We start from the raw sequence: 15,120 nt of genomic DNA, 5'->3' as shown, positions 1-15,120 counted from the left end.
AACTGTTGCGAGAGGAGGAGCTGGGAATGGTGAAGTGGATGGATTTAAAAATGCCAGCTTAAATTACAGATTGGGTCCAAAATAAGGAAAATGATCCAGACGAGGGAACTCACTGCCTGAAAAAGTGGTGGATGGGTGTTTGGAGAAATTGATCTGCAGGGTTATGGGGAAAGAGCTGGAAAAAGGGGAGTAATTTGGACAAGTCTTTGGAAGGGACAGGCACACTGGGCTGAATGCTGCTGTGGGAGTTTATGATTGTAAAGGAACAGATGTGATTGAGGGATTGAAGGGCTGAATTCCAGTTGCATTGGCTTTGACCGCGACCTTGTGAGTGTTGTTAACACTGTGCAATGACTGATACCGGTGCCCACAGGGTTAAGTTGTAAGTTTTAAAATTGAAGTTTACAGCATTCACTCAGTCATCCATCATTTTACACATGTAACAGGCACAATATTATCAATACAATTGTTCCCTTTCTATTCATTCACTGCGATGTAGAAGCAGATTCCCTATGAACCTGAACTTGATACCCAAACTGCCATAAGTACAAGGAGATGATGAGAAGTGGTGGTCTGTCAGCTGTTAAACTGTAAACGCCACATCAGCTTGGCTACATTTGCAGACACCAAAGTATTTTTTAAAGTTTATTTATTAGTCACAAGTAGGCTTACACAGCAATGAAGTTACTGTGAAAATCCCCCAGTCGCCACACTCCGGCGCCTGTTTGGGTACACTGAGGGAGAATTTAGCACGGCCAATGCACCTAACCCGCACGTCTTTTGGACTGTGGGAGGAAACCGGAGCACCCGGAGGAAACCCACGCAGACACGGGGAGAACGTGCACTGACAGTCACCCAAGCCGGGAATCGAACCCGGGCCCCTGGCGCTGTGAGGCCGCAGTGCTGACCACTGGGCCACCGTGCTGCCCCGGCAGTGGAAGCAGATTGTGAAATGAGACTTTGACACACTGGGTGAGATCTTACATGCAAGGTTAAAATTCGGGTGGCTTCAGATGACTAGTTTTAAAATGGTAATCCTCAATGAGTTTTTAATTCTCACTGACAAGGTAAATAAAATACCCTCTTTTCTGGGTTTGTTTATAACTTTTCAAGGCTCTATCGTCATTCTTTCTCTCTTCAGACATAACTTAATCATCAGTCAGATAAGTTCTCAAGGTCAGGCTGTAAAAGCTTATTCCATCGTGATTTATGAAGGTTGGGCTTCATATCTAAGACCAAGCACAAGGGAAGAGATCGTCATAAAACACTTCAATTCCTCTAACAGAAGGCATCACGGACCCTATTGGAATCCTTACTGATCTTGCCTCACCCTTTTGGCAGACTGTGTTGAGATTTTGACCCAGAGATTGATTATTGTTGTGCGGGGAGGGAGGTAGAGATGAAACAAAGTTGAGATACAGATCATCCATAATCCTAATGAATGCAATACCATTCGCAAAGGAACAATGGCCTGGATTATACACTGAGGGCAGGCTCCCTGCACCCCATTGTAAGTGCAGGGGGTGGGGGCTGAATTTCCGATGCATTGGCTTTGACTGTGACCTGGTGAGCCTGTCTCCGCAGAGTTCACTCACCCCATTTTGATTTTTTTGGGGAGATGGCCCTTTGATTAGTATGAGGCGGTTCTTCAATCCATCTCCATCAATCAGGAGGTCACTCCTCATTGATCTGCTGGCCAATCAAAGGCAGGCAGTTCTGCACAAAGGCAGACCCAGGAGGTTCAGTGGCCACTGCAGGTTGGTCCAGGAGGTGCTGTTCAGCAATGCACTCACACATTCAGGTACGTCTGAGATCTCACTGGGGCTAGGCGAACATAGCCCAACAAGATGTGCTGGGGCCCAGGTTGGACGGCGGGATGGGTGGGGGGGAGATGACAGGCATGATAAAAGGGTGGGAGGAGCGTCGTTGGCACCGAGACTGTAGCTAGCGGCACTTCAGGAAACGTAGTGGAGGACATGTCCCTGTCTATGTCAAAGATGATGAAATGGAGATGGTCGAGAGCTTCAAGTTTCAAGTTCAGACCACGCATCCCTCTCTTCCACCTTCTTCTGTCAGGAAAAAGATACAAAACTCTGAGAACACATACCAACAGACTCAAGAACAGCTCCTTCCCTGCTGCCATCAGATTTTTGAATGGTTCGACCACATATTAAGCTGATCTTTCTCTTCACCCTATCGGTAACTGCGACACTATATTCTGCACCCTCTTCTTTCCTTCTCCCCTATGTACTCTATGAACGGTATGTTTTGTCTGTATAGCACACAAGAAACAATACCTTTCACGGTATCCCAGTACATGTGACAATAATAAATCAAATCAATCCTTCAAAATGGCCAAGAGCCCATAGGATCAAACACGCTTGTTTAAAACTGGTCTCTCCAACTGCGTTGCAAATTAATCTGGTGGTGGCGGGCTTTATGAGGTCCTTAACTTGGGCATTAATTGCCCACTTAAGACCCTCAATTAGCAACTCACATGATGCCTCTTTCGCTGCTTTTAAAATCATGGTGGGGGCAGGCGTGGGTGAACTGATGGTAGGCACGCTGCCAATGGCATGTGGCACTCTACTTTTGCCTGCTTTTCTGCCCGGAAAACTCAGCCCAATAAACAAAGCACAATGACAAGTGGCAATATGATGAAAGAGGAATGACGGGCATTAGTCAGAGGGTACCTGAGTGGTAAAGAGGGTGGGAAATTGGAAGGACGGAACTCATTACGATGCAGCTACTTGTTAACAGAATAACGCCAACAAAGCGAACACCCAATCGATTTGAATAATTTCAACTACTTTCCTGTTAACTTTTCTGCCTATGAGACACCTAAAGATCATTTATGATGCACTATTGTTGGTGATGGGGTCAGACCTACCGTTGTTATTCATATTAATAATTATTTCATCCCCCTGAAAGCCAGCGATAGCCATTTAACATCTGTTTTTTTTCCCCCCTCCTCAGTGTGATGATTAATGAGAAAAGAAATGCCGTATTTGGATCGAAACAGCCGTACTTGTGGGTTCCTGGATATTGAGGAGGTTGAAGGCAGTGGAAAGTTCCTGAGACGGTACTTTATTTTGGACACATTGGACAATGCGCTCTTTTGGTACATGGACAACCCACAGGTTTGTTTTCCTTGGTATTGTTATTTGTGGTATGACCTTTTTATAGATAGGACTGCAGCCATGTTTTGGTAAATCCAGGTGTCAAGAGTTTTGCATGCTTGTTTCTATTCACCGAGAATTCTTTACCTTAAGGTCACCTCCAACTTACTGCCCAGTAATGTGCTCCTTAGACAGGACAAAGTAAAGTTTATTTATTAGTCGCAAGTCGGCTAACACTGTAATGAAAATACTGTGAAAATCCCCTAGTCGCCACACTCCTGTTCGGGTACACTGAGGGAGAATTTAGCACGGCCAATGCACCTAACCAGCACATCTTTGGACTGTGGGAGGAAACCGGAGCACCCGGAGGGAACCCACGCAGACACGGGGAGAATGTGCAGACTCCTCACAGACGGTGACCAAGCTGGGAGTTGAACCTGGGTCCCAGGCGCTGTGAGGCAGCAGTGCCAACCACAGCATGCCGCCCTGTTGTCGACAGCAACCTAAAGCCCCAAGAACCTGCATCCTTAATAATACTCATTTAAAACTCTCACTCAGAGACTGAAGGGAAAGATCAGCGGAAATGACAATATGAACAAGTTGGAGTTCTGCTGCAGGAAATGGTTGAGGGAAAGACTGTTGTATCTTTCAGTGATAGGGACAGGTGAAGGCCATTCAGTTCCTCAAGCCATTTCTACCATTGAATGAGATCCAGTTGTACAGGGTTTTGGTGAGACCACGTTTGGAGTATTGTGCAGTTTTGGTCTCCACATCCAAGAACGCATAAAAGAAAAATATTGCAAATGCTGGAAATCTGAAATAAAAAAGGGAAAGTGATGGGAAGACTCGGCAGGTCTGGCAGCATCTGCAGAGAGAGAAAAACACTTAATGTTTCGAGTCCATATTCGAATTCTTGTTTCTGCCTCCACAGATGCCGCCAGACCTGCTGAGTCTTTCCAGCATTTTCTGTTTTTTATTCAAGAAAGGATTTACCTTCATTGGAGGCAGTACAGTGAAGGTTAATCGGATTGGATGAGGGATTTGCCCCCTGATGTGGGGCTGAGTAAAATGGGCTTATATTCTCTGGCGTTTGGACCAATGAGAGGCAATCTTATTGAAACGTACAGATTTCTGCAGGGGCCTGATCAGGTGAATTCTGGGAGATTGGCTGGAATTTTCCACCCTCTTCCCAGGGTAGGATCTTCTGGTCCCATCGGAATCAGCAGATATTTGAGTGGCTCACCCTATTCTGGAAAATCCCGGTCACCGTTTCAGCCGGTTGGGGAATCTAAAACACAGGAGCACCGTCTCAGGATAAGGGGCTGATCAGTCAGGACTCAGATTAGGAGAAATTTCTTCATTCCAGGCGTTGTGAATCTTTGGAATTCTCTGCCCCAGAGATTATGGATACTCCATTGTTGGGTACATTGAAGGCTGGGGCACAGATTTTTGGACTCTCGGGGAATGAAGGTATATGGGGGGAGGCAGGAGTTGAAGCCCAAGAACGGCCATGATTGTATTGAATGGCGGAACGGGCTGGGTGGGCCGTGTGATCTACCCCTGTTCTCATTTCTCATGCTCTCATCATAGCTGATCCGTATCTTAACTCTATCCACCCACTCTTCCTTCAACTCCTTTGATGAGTGAGAATCTACTGATCTCAGATTCAAAGTTATTAATTGTGTTTGCACCTACTGCGTTTGGTGGGAGAGCTTTTCACACTTGTACCACTTTGCATGAAGGATTATTTCCTAATTTCTCTCCTGAATGAGATGGACTGATATTTAAGGTTAAAACTGATTTGAAGATTAAGCTCTCTTCTTCAACTCTGTCACCAGCAGAAAAGATTTCTCTCTCTCATATTCATTCCTTTCTAAAATCCCCTCAGTCGCATCACCCTTTAACCTTCTGTGTGCCAGGGAACACAAGCCTTGTTTTATGAAAGTGGATGATAAATAATTGAAGCAAATTATTACGTGGAGAGATTAGGGCAGTGACTTTAGTTTGGGGTTCGAAATGTTGACGTTCTGAGTCCAGATGACCCTTTGACAAAGCCCAGCTTTGACAAAGGGTCACCTGGACTCGAAGCGTCAGCTCTTTTCTCTCCTTACAGATGCTGCCAGACCCGCTGAGATTTTCCAGCATTTTCTCTTTTGGTTTCAGATTCTAGCATCCGCAGTCATTTGCTTTTACCCATTATAATTTCGTCTCACTGACCTTGTCTTGGCCAATTCTCACTGATCCAGGAATCATAGAATCCCTACAGGAGGCCATTTGGCCCATCGAGCCCATGCTGACCACAATCCCACCCAGACCCTATCCCCACACATATCTACACTGCTAGTCTCCCTGACACTAAGGGGCAACTTTCCATGGCCAATCAACCTAGCCCGCACATCTTTGGAATAACTATACTGCACTGAATTTATCTTGATTGCTGCTGGACCCAATCACATTTCCTTACTGACTGTATCACCAATAGTTGGGGCCTTAAATCTACAGTATAGAAGTATTCAGTTGAGGCAAAATTATGACATGCAGTTGTTAGAGTGACCGAAAGGTTAAAGGTTGGGAAGTGACAAGTGCTTATCCTTACAGGACATACCCTTTCAGAGCTAGTGGTGACCTTCACTTCGTAAAACCTGCCAATGTTTTTTTACAGCTCCATATTTCCATTCTAGGAAGCCAAGTCCCATTGGGGTACTTTGATATGTTCTGCCAAAGAAGAAACTAAATTGCCAGACAATAGCGGGGATTGAAATTCAGTCTTCATTTCCCTCTCTCCATAAATTAATTTGCTCCAGAGATTCTGGACGCTTGACTGTGTAGCATCTGCAATGCATTATCCCACACGGCTGCTGCAAATCCAGCAGATATTCCCAACATTGTCTGATGTTTCGATGTGTCACTATCCAAATGATTTAACGCACAGATAAAACGCAGTTGATTAACAAGATATGTAACATCATCATCTCATCTGGATGCCGTTAGGGTCGAAGGAATAACAACCTGTGTTTCCGATTACCAAACCAATTGTAGATTCATTGCTTCTTCACAGCCCAACAAGTGGTGTGAGAGGTTATGATGTGGCCACAAACAGTGACAACCTGCCTTTCCTTTTCCGGTACCACTGTGCAAATGACTGGTCCAGTCGAAAGAAAATTACATCTACTTGCATTTATATAGTGCCTTTGAGATTTCCCAGGAGCATTATCAACCTGGCAGCTGAGTCCGGCTTGTTTGCAATCCTGGTGCCATATTTGACCCAGGGATGAACTTCGAAACTCCAAATCTGCTCCATCACCAAAACCACGTACTCCCATCTCCATAATATATATTACACTGATCGTTCTCTTCACCATATCTGTAACCGCAACACTTTATTCTGCACCCTATCATTTCCTTCTCCTGCATGTACTCTATGAATGGTATGCTTTGCATAGCGCACAAGAAACAATACTTTTCACTATATCCCAACATGTGACAATAATAAATCAAATCAAATCAAATATCATCTGACTCTACTCCTGCCTTGGCTCATCTACCGCTGAAACTCTCATCCATGTCTTTGTTTCCTCTAGTCTAGACTATTTAATGTTCTACTGGTCGATCTCCCATCTTTCACTCTATATAAAATTTAACATATCCAAAACTCTTTTAACTTGCGCCAAGTTTTGTACATACATCAATCATCCTTGTCGTCACTGGTCTACAATGGCACACCGAGACGTCAACACCTCAGTTGGAGAATTCTCGCCCTTGTCTTCAAATCCATCCTTGACTTTGTTCCTCCCAATCTCTGTAACCTCCTCCAGCCTTCAAGATCTCTTCCGTCCTCCAATTCTGGCTCAGTCACCGGCTACGCCTTCAGTTGCCACAACCCAAAGCTTTGGAATTTCCTCTCTGATCCTCTCTCTCTCTCCCCTCTTTTTAAGACCATCCTTCAAACCTACCTCTTTGACCAAGCGTTTGGTCACCTGTTGTGAATTCTTCCATAGCTCGGCATCAAAAACACAAAAAAATGATCTTTGTTTTAACTTGTATAGCTCTTGTTACGCTCGTTGGGAAGCTTCACTGCATTTAATGTGCTTTGTAAATGTAAGCAGTTGTTTTTTGTTGTCTCGCTTGAAGGGGCTTTCCTGTCCCTCCAGTTGGTGAAACCATCCACGATATAAATAGTTTAATTGTCGGGATTAATTCAGAATGTGTTGAGACACATTCCACATATGGATTTGAAAATAAAGAAGCTGTCAATGGAATGAGATTTGGTGGTTTCGATCTGCTTACTCACAGGTGTAAAAACCCCCACAAGACTGGTCAAGAGACAAAACAAATTGGCAGCACTTCACTCACTCCCTTGCCCCCCTCCCCCCCCCCTCTCTCCACCCCCACCCCCCCTCCCCCATGTGTGGCCTCCAACTGGTGCAGAGATATCAATCTCACACAGGTGTGATCCTCACCCACTGGATTTGAACAATGTGTTGGGCAGAATGGAACCACTTTTACCCTGCACTTGACCTCAGAAGAGATTCAAAGAAAGAAAAATTATTCTTTTGCCCAGATTAGGGTGGCACGGTGGCACAGTGGGTTAGCACTGCTGCCTCACAGTGCCCGGGGGCCCCAGGTTCGATTCCCGGCCTCGGCTCACTGTCTGTGCGGAGTTTGCACGTTCTCCCCGTGTCCGTGTGGGCATCCTCCGGATGCTCTGGTTTCCTCCCAAGATGTTAGGTGGACTGGAAAGATAAGTTGCCCCTGAGTGTCAGGGGGATTAGCAGGGTAAATATGTGGGGTTACCGGAATAGGGCCTGGGTGGGATTGTTGACAGTGCAGGCTTGATGGGCCGAATAGCCTCCTTCTGCACTGTAGGGATTCTATGATTCTAAAATATAGGGATGAACCCTTTGAAATGGTACTAACAAAATCAGACTTGTTATCTCTCTGGTGCAGCTTCATGAATCATATTTTCACTCCATCTGTGACTATGTTTCCAGTGTATTCCTTTCTTTGAGCAATAATGCAGAGATGCTGGCACAAAGCCCCCCAAAATATATCAGTATTCCCGAACACAAAGAGCCACAAGCTTAGTCAAAAGTGACCCGGACGACTACAGTGCAGAGTAATTTAAAAAAATTGACCCACTTCTATTTTTACCCGAGGTTGTGGAAAACTGGGTGATTGTCACACCAGAAATGTTTAGGCCCCTCCTCATTCAAATAAGGCCTTGCAAAAAGCATCAAAATGTGACAGAAGCCAAGTTTCTGTGGTCAAAACTTTGTCTGACACGTCTTGCTGACATATACACACGCCTAGAGCAAATATAACTTTTCTTAAGGTCATCTTTACCACATGATAACATCAGTCGCGATGAATGTGTCTTGTCTTTTTTAAATCACTTCAGTGTACCTCCCTTGCCCAATCTCCTGAAGGTGATAGATACCTCCCTCAACAAGAACTTGCCTTTCACACAGACAAGAAACATGGCAAAGGTCCACTTTATTTTTTAAATGGGTGTCAACCCAAGAAAAGGATATTAGAAGAGAGGGAGGGAGAGACAGGAGGATCTCTGGCAACAAAAATGCACATTAAGAAGTCTCACAACACCAGGTTAAAGTCCAACATGTTTATTTGGTAGCAAAAGCCACCAGCTTTCGGAGCGCTGCTCCTTCGTCAGGTAAGGTATATAATTTAGTCAGGAAAAATAAGAAAGTAAAGATGTAGGATAATATATACCATACAACCTTAGAAAGGGATGATAATATTGGAAAGATATTTGGTTATACTTAAGGAACAACAAAGGAACTATAACATTGTTGGGTGTAGATGATAGATCACCAAATAGTGGGATGGAGATAGACGGACGGGTTTGCAGGCAGATAGCAGATACAAGAACTTTATTGATGATGGGAACTTTGACTATCCTGATATAAACTGAAAGATAACAATGCAAAGAGCGGGGAGAATTCCTGAAATGTGTAGAAGAATGTTCTTAATTAATGTGTTTCCAGCCCAAGTAGGAAGTTGAAGATAACTTCCAAAAACTCAATCTTTTTATTTTATGAACATTTAATATTTTGTATTCTGATATTGCTTTGTGAATAATAGTTATATTGAGTCATATCATCAGACGATGATGCACTCTTTGGGCTGATAACTGTCCTATGACCTCTATTCTGTTAAATTCATTGGAAAAATATGGATAATATTTCAAATGTACGTTGCTACTATTATTGTTGCTACAATTATTTCTGCTTTGTATTTTTTAAAATCATTCTATGCTCCCCCCCCCCAAAGCGTTTTAAACTTGTAAACCTTTGTGCTAAATATTTGTAGGGTTTCGTTGTTCTGTTTAACTCTTAAATTTTGAATGCACTTATCCCACAGACCAAAGATGTGAGGTTTAGGTGGATTGTCCATGTTAAATTGTCCCTTAGTGTCAGGGGGACTAGCTAGGGTAAATGCATGGGGTTACGGGGATAGGGTCTGGTTGGGATTGTGGTTGGTGCAGACTCAATGGGCCGAATGGCCTCCTTCTGCACTGTAGGATTCTATGATTCCAGGAAATGAAGTAGTGGGGGAGAGTATTAGGAAACCAATCACATTACCAGTAAGTTTAGGGCAGTTATGGGACAGGACAAGGAAAATAATCAGTTGGAGACGGCTAATTTCAGTCAGTGGAGGAGGGATTTGGGCCAAAAGAGAAAACGCTGGAAAATCTCAGCAGGTCTGGCAGCATCTGTAAGGAGAGAAAAGAGCTGACGTTTCGAGTCCAGGTGATCCTTTGTCAAAAGGATTTGGCCCAGTGGTTTGGAATCAGAGACTGGGTGGTAAACTAAAATCGCAATTGGAAGCCTTCAAAGGGAAGATAGTTCGAGACACATTCCCACGAGAGGAGGGTAAGGAGGGGAATCCAAGCGAGAGTTAGCTGGATCCCTAAGGACTTACTGGTTAAAATGGAACAGAAAGGAGAATGATAAACAGTCGGCTTGTAATTCTGTCGAAAACAAGCAAGTACAGAGGAGAACTAGGGAATAAGAGGGGCAAAGAGAGTGGATGAGAATAAATTAATGAGTAACATAAAAGGGAACCCAAAAGTCCTTTTCTAAATATATAAACATTAAAAAGGAAAGATGGGGTTGAATGGGGGGCCATAAAGATCTTCTCGTGGAGGCAGAGAGCATGGCTGAAGTATTAAGTGACTTTTTACATCTGTCTTCAGTAAGATGATGCTGCATATAATTGTGAAAGGAGGTCACCGATAAATGGGACAGGATAAATTTATGTGGAGGAGGTACCTCAAAGGTTGGTTGTCCTCGACATTTCAAGAAAAAGTCATCCAGTCCATGGTGGGAGATTTTCTGGCTTATTAAAGAGAAGTTAATTGTGAAGGCTCTGGTCACATTATTCCAATGCCCCTTGGATATGGGGAGGGCTGGGGGATTGCAAATGTGACGCCCCAGTTCATATTGTGGGAGGAGAGGGACCAACAGGGCAATTTTCAGGTCAGTCAGCCCAACAATAGAGGTACGAAAACTTTAGAGAGACAATAATCGGATGACAAAATGAATTGGCACTTGGAAAAATGGGGGTTAATAAATGACCTTCATTTAATTACAACCTTCATAATAACCTTAATTGCGAGAGGTTTTGAGTACAGGAGCAGGGATGGGTTGTTGCAATTATACAGGGCCTTGGTGAGGCCACACCTGGAGTATTGTGTGCAGTTTTGGTCCCCTTTTCCGAGGAAGGATGTTCTTGCTCTTGAGGGAGTGCAGCGATTCCAGCTAATTTCTGGGATGGCGGGACTGATGTATGAGGAGAGATTGACTAGGTTAGGATTGTTTTCACTGGAGTTCAGACGAATGAGGGGGGGGACATCTCATAAAGACTTATAAAATACTAACAGGACTAGACAGGGTGGATGCAGGGAGATGTTCCTGATGATGGGGGAGTCCAGAACCAGGGGTCACAGTCTGAGAATTCGGGATTTAGGACGGAGATGAGGAGATATTTCTTCACCCAAAGAGTGGTGAGCCTGTGGAATTCATTACCACAGGAAGTAGTTGATGCCAAAACATTGAATGTATTGAAGAGGCGGCTGGATATAGCACTTGGGGCGAACGGGATCAAAGGTTATGGGGAGAAAGCAGGATTAGACTATTGAGTTGGACGATCAGCCATGATCGTGATGAATGGCGGAGCAGGCTCGAAGGGCCGAATGGCCTCCTCCTGCTCCTATCTTCCTTGTTTCTGTGTAAGCCGGCACTGATTTGTTCAAAGCGAATTAGGTTTGAGTAACTTGATTCCAAGTTCCACTCCATGCCTGAGCAGGATTTCAAATTGAGGGGGTTTCAGGAAATCCCCAACAGCTCGACTTTTCATCAGAGTTCAGATTCCGTAGCCAGTCAGAAATATTGGCATCTGTGATACATTTACTTGTCCCCTGCAAGTGGGGGAAAAATTCCCCGAAGAAAGCCTGATTTATGTTGATATTTACGGCCCACAGCGGTAACCAACTCTGACAACCGAAGTTCTCCAAATATTCGCCAGACTGAGACAAAGCAGGTCGGCTTGCTGACAGAAAAGTTGAAGTGAAGGCAGGAAACCAGGCAAAACAAGCAGGGAACAAAACACTTCTGCCTTTGTTTTGGATTAACAAATACAGTTGTAGAACAGTGTTACAAACCACAATAAATGATGACATATTCCATTTACAAGCCCCCAAACCAACACTGAACATGTCTTGTGCCTGTACTAAACTCTCAGTGGAAAGTAAGTTGCAGTGTGGCCCTGTGTAAGTTGTGTGGCACATCTGGTCAGTTGAAAATCCATATGTGGCCTGATTGGACAATAAACAGTGAGAAATGGACACTGTCATTGAACACGTGATCTCAATGGTCATGATCACATGATAGAGACAAATTAACTTTTTGTGCATCGATTGGCTAACATTCATGGTCATCACTGGTTGGCCAGTGTTTACTGCCCATCCCTAGTTGCCCTTGGCTAGGCCATTTCAGAGGGCAGTTGAGAGTCAACCACATTGCTGTGGCTCTGGAGTCACATGTAGGCCAGACCGGGTAAGGATGGCAGATTTCCTTCCATAAAGGACATTAGTGACCCAGATGGGTTTTTCCGACAATGGTTTCATGGTCGTCAGTGGATTCTTAATTCCAGATAGTTTTTATTGAATTCAAATTCCACCATCTGCTGTGGCGGGATTCGAACCCGGGTCCCCAGAACATTAGCTGAGTTTCTGGATTAATAGTCTAGCAATAATAGGCCATCGCCTCCCCCTAGATTAATAAGCTAGAGACATGAGTAAAATTCCATCCTCCAGGCCACTGGGGAATAGAAATTTAACTAAAAGAATCTGAAACTAAAAAGTAGAGCAATGGAACTATCAAATGTTCAGAAAAATCTATCTGGTTACTTATGTCTTTTCGGGAACAAATCCATTGTTTTTACCTGGTATGGCCAATATGTGAGTCTAGACCCATAGAAATCTGGTTTGACTCTTAAAAGCCCTCTGACACAGCTTATAGAATCATAGAATCCCTACAGTGCAAAAGGAGGCCATTCGGCCCATCAAGTCTGTACCAACCACAATCCCACCCAGGTCCTATTCCCGTAACCCCACACATTTACCGTGCTAATCCCCCTGACACTGAGGTCAATTTAGCATGACCATTCAACCTAACCCACACGTCTTTGGACTGTGGGAGGAAACCGGAGCACCCAGAGGAAACCCACTCAGACACGGGGAGGAAGTGCAAACAGACAGTGACCTGGAATTGAACCTGGGTCCCTCGCACTGAGGCAGCAGTGCTAACCACTGTGCCACCGTGCCGCCCTTAAAAAAAAAACCACTCACTTGCATTGAAGAAGGCAGTTCACCACCACCTGCTCATGGGCAATTAAGGATAGGTGATAAATGCTGGTCTTGTCAACAATACCCACATCCTGTTAATAAATAAAATGAGTTGAAGCGGGTGCACATCATCTTAGCAATATGAGCGAGCTGGATCTGTTTCTGGCTGTGAGAAGCGTCACCTTGGCCCAAGGCTTCACTCTGCATAGAATTATTGGGGCCTACGTGGTCCTCTCTGCTCTTGATCTTCAATCACTATGGAGTTGTCAGAGAGGACTTTCCCCGACTCCTCACCCTCAAACTGGGTTTGAATTGGGTTTGTTGTCTCCTGCGGGGATGGTTTGGGAAGGGATGGACTGGACCAGAAGGCTTTTCCTTGTCCATCATTGTATTGCATGGATAAAGCGCTTTCCACTAAGGGCAGAATCACCCCAGAAATCGGGAATGTCTGATGTTGGGCGGCAAAAGCGGTGTTAGACCTGCCAACGCCAATGGCGGCTTTTTCTGCCGCATCGTGTGGCAAAAAATAAGTAGGCATGGGTTTAACGTCCCATTGCTGGCGGGGCAGCCTGTGATTCACCTGCCCTGGCATTAAAGCTTCACTGATCCAGACACTCTCATTGTAGGGTGCTGCTCAATTGATAGGAAGTTTCTGGAGAGTTCTGGCCACCAGATGGATGGCCACTTGTCAGCTCTTTGACCAAACCTCCTCCTATATCTCGTCTTCACCACATTGGCAGAGTGAGTGATGGCAGCTTCGACCGCCCAATTATATCCTGTGTTCTCAGCACACACACTGGCATTAGCCTAACCTGCCCTCCCAGGCTGAGCGGTTTGCTTGAACAATGAGGATTAATGTTCCATGCCTATATAATGCTGAGTGTTCAGAGTGCCCTGAGTGAGTGGTACATGCCAACCTGTCGCCAGAGGATCCTCAGACTTGCCCAGTCACACAATGGTTCTCTGCAGTCTTGTAACACTTGGTTGATTTTGAAGTCTGCATTCGAGGGGTTAACACTGCAGGAACAGCCACTGATACTCTCAGGAATTAGTGTTGCTCGAGTGGACATAATTGCTTCAGAGGCCAGATTCCAAGCATGGCAATGCAGCTGATCTTAAACCGTCTCAGCTGCAGAAGAATGCCCGATCATGAAATGCATTGCCAATTGTATGGCCCAATGTACCCCCCCACCTTCAACGCTGACCTTGCTCTGCACCACAGGCCAGCCATGGAGAAGGGCGGCACAGTGGCACAGGGGTTAGCACTGCTGCCGCACAGCGCTAGGTACCCAGCTCCGGCCTGGGATCACTGTCTGTGTGGAGTCTGCACTTTCTCCCCGTGTCTGCGTGGGTTTCGTCCGGGTGCTCCGGTTTCCTCCCACAGTCCAAAGACGTGCAGGTTAGGTTGATTGGCCCTAGTTTCGGGGGGATTAGCAGGGTAAATGTGCGGGGTTACGGGAATAGGGCATGGCTGGGAAGTGGTTGGTACAGACTCAATGGGCTGAATGGCCTCCTTCTGTACTGTAGGGATTCTATGTAACTGCTGTGGGCACTCGCCTCTGAGCCCCTCGCCACCCTGAATCCATAGAGCTGCTTCTTTGTGTTGGGATCTTAATGAGTGCTGCACTAAATTCTGCGCACTCATCTGAGTTCCCCTCAAAGTTCAGGCTGGCAGGCACACGCCTTTTGATGACAGTTGTGAATCATGCCATTCTGAAAGCATGCCACCATGGGACTTAACGTTGACATGGGGGGCATGATTCACATGGGTGGGCACCCTAATGAGATGCAAATTTATTACAATGATGTTCCTAAAGTTAGACAGCAGGAAATGCGGTCTGCCGTTATTGGAGGTCGGGCGGGGGAGGAGACACAGTTTTGGCAAATCTCGGAGGCCACGAGACTCCCCGTCCAATACAGTGGGATCGCGCACGGTTCAAAGGAGAGGTATGGGCTTTAAACCCGCAGTTATTCCCTGGACTGAGTAGATTTAAATAGACTTTCTGCCTGTCAATAAATAGCTGCCGTCATCCACTGGTGGTGGCCCAGAGCTTTTGTTCCGACAACTGTTGGTTTCAAGGAGGATGGCCAATCAGGCCCCTTGATGCAGTTCTTCACTCATCGGAATGGGAA

The 15,120-nt window shown here is 45.3% G+C and overlaps 1 protein-coding gene across 2 annotated transcripts in view; it reads left to right on the top strand.

The window, feature by feature from the left end:
- LOC144510112 (pleckstrin homology domain-containing family A member 2-like) overlaps nt 1-15,120 on the top strand; it is a 130,153-nt gene that overhangs the window by 39,097 nt on the left and 75,936 nt on the right. For both annotated transcript variants that reach the window (XM_078239390.1, XM_078239391.1), the window contains one exon: nt 2,977-3,140. In XM_078239390.1, the coding sequence (XP_078095516.1) occupies nt 2,988-3,140 (153 nt within the window). In that variant the 5' untranslated portion in view covers nt 2,977-2,987. The remainder of the gene's footprint in view (nt 1-2,976; nt 3,141-15,120) is intronic.

The sequence above is a fragment of the Mustelus asterias genome, chromosome 22, assembly GCF_964213995.1.
Source record: "Mustelus asterias chromosome 22, sMusAst1.hap1.1, whole genome shotgun sequence".
NCBI classification, from domain to species: domain Eukaryota; kingdom Metazoa; phylum Chordata; class Chondrichthyes; order Carcharhiniformes; family Triakidae; genus Mustelus; species Mustelus asterias.
The sequence above is the reverse complement of the archived record's forward strand: the minus strand, read 5'-3'. Positions and strand labels throughout refer to the sequence as shown.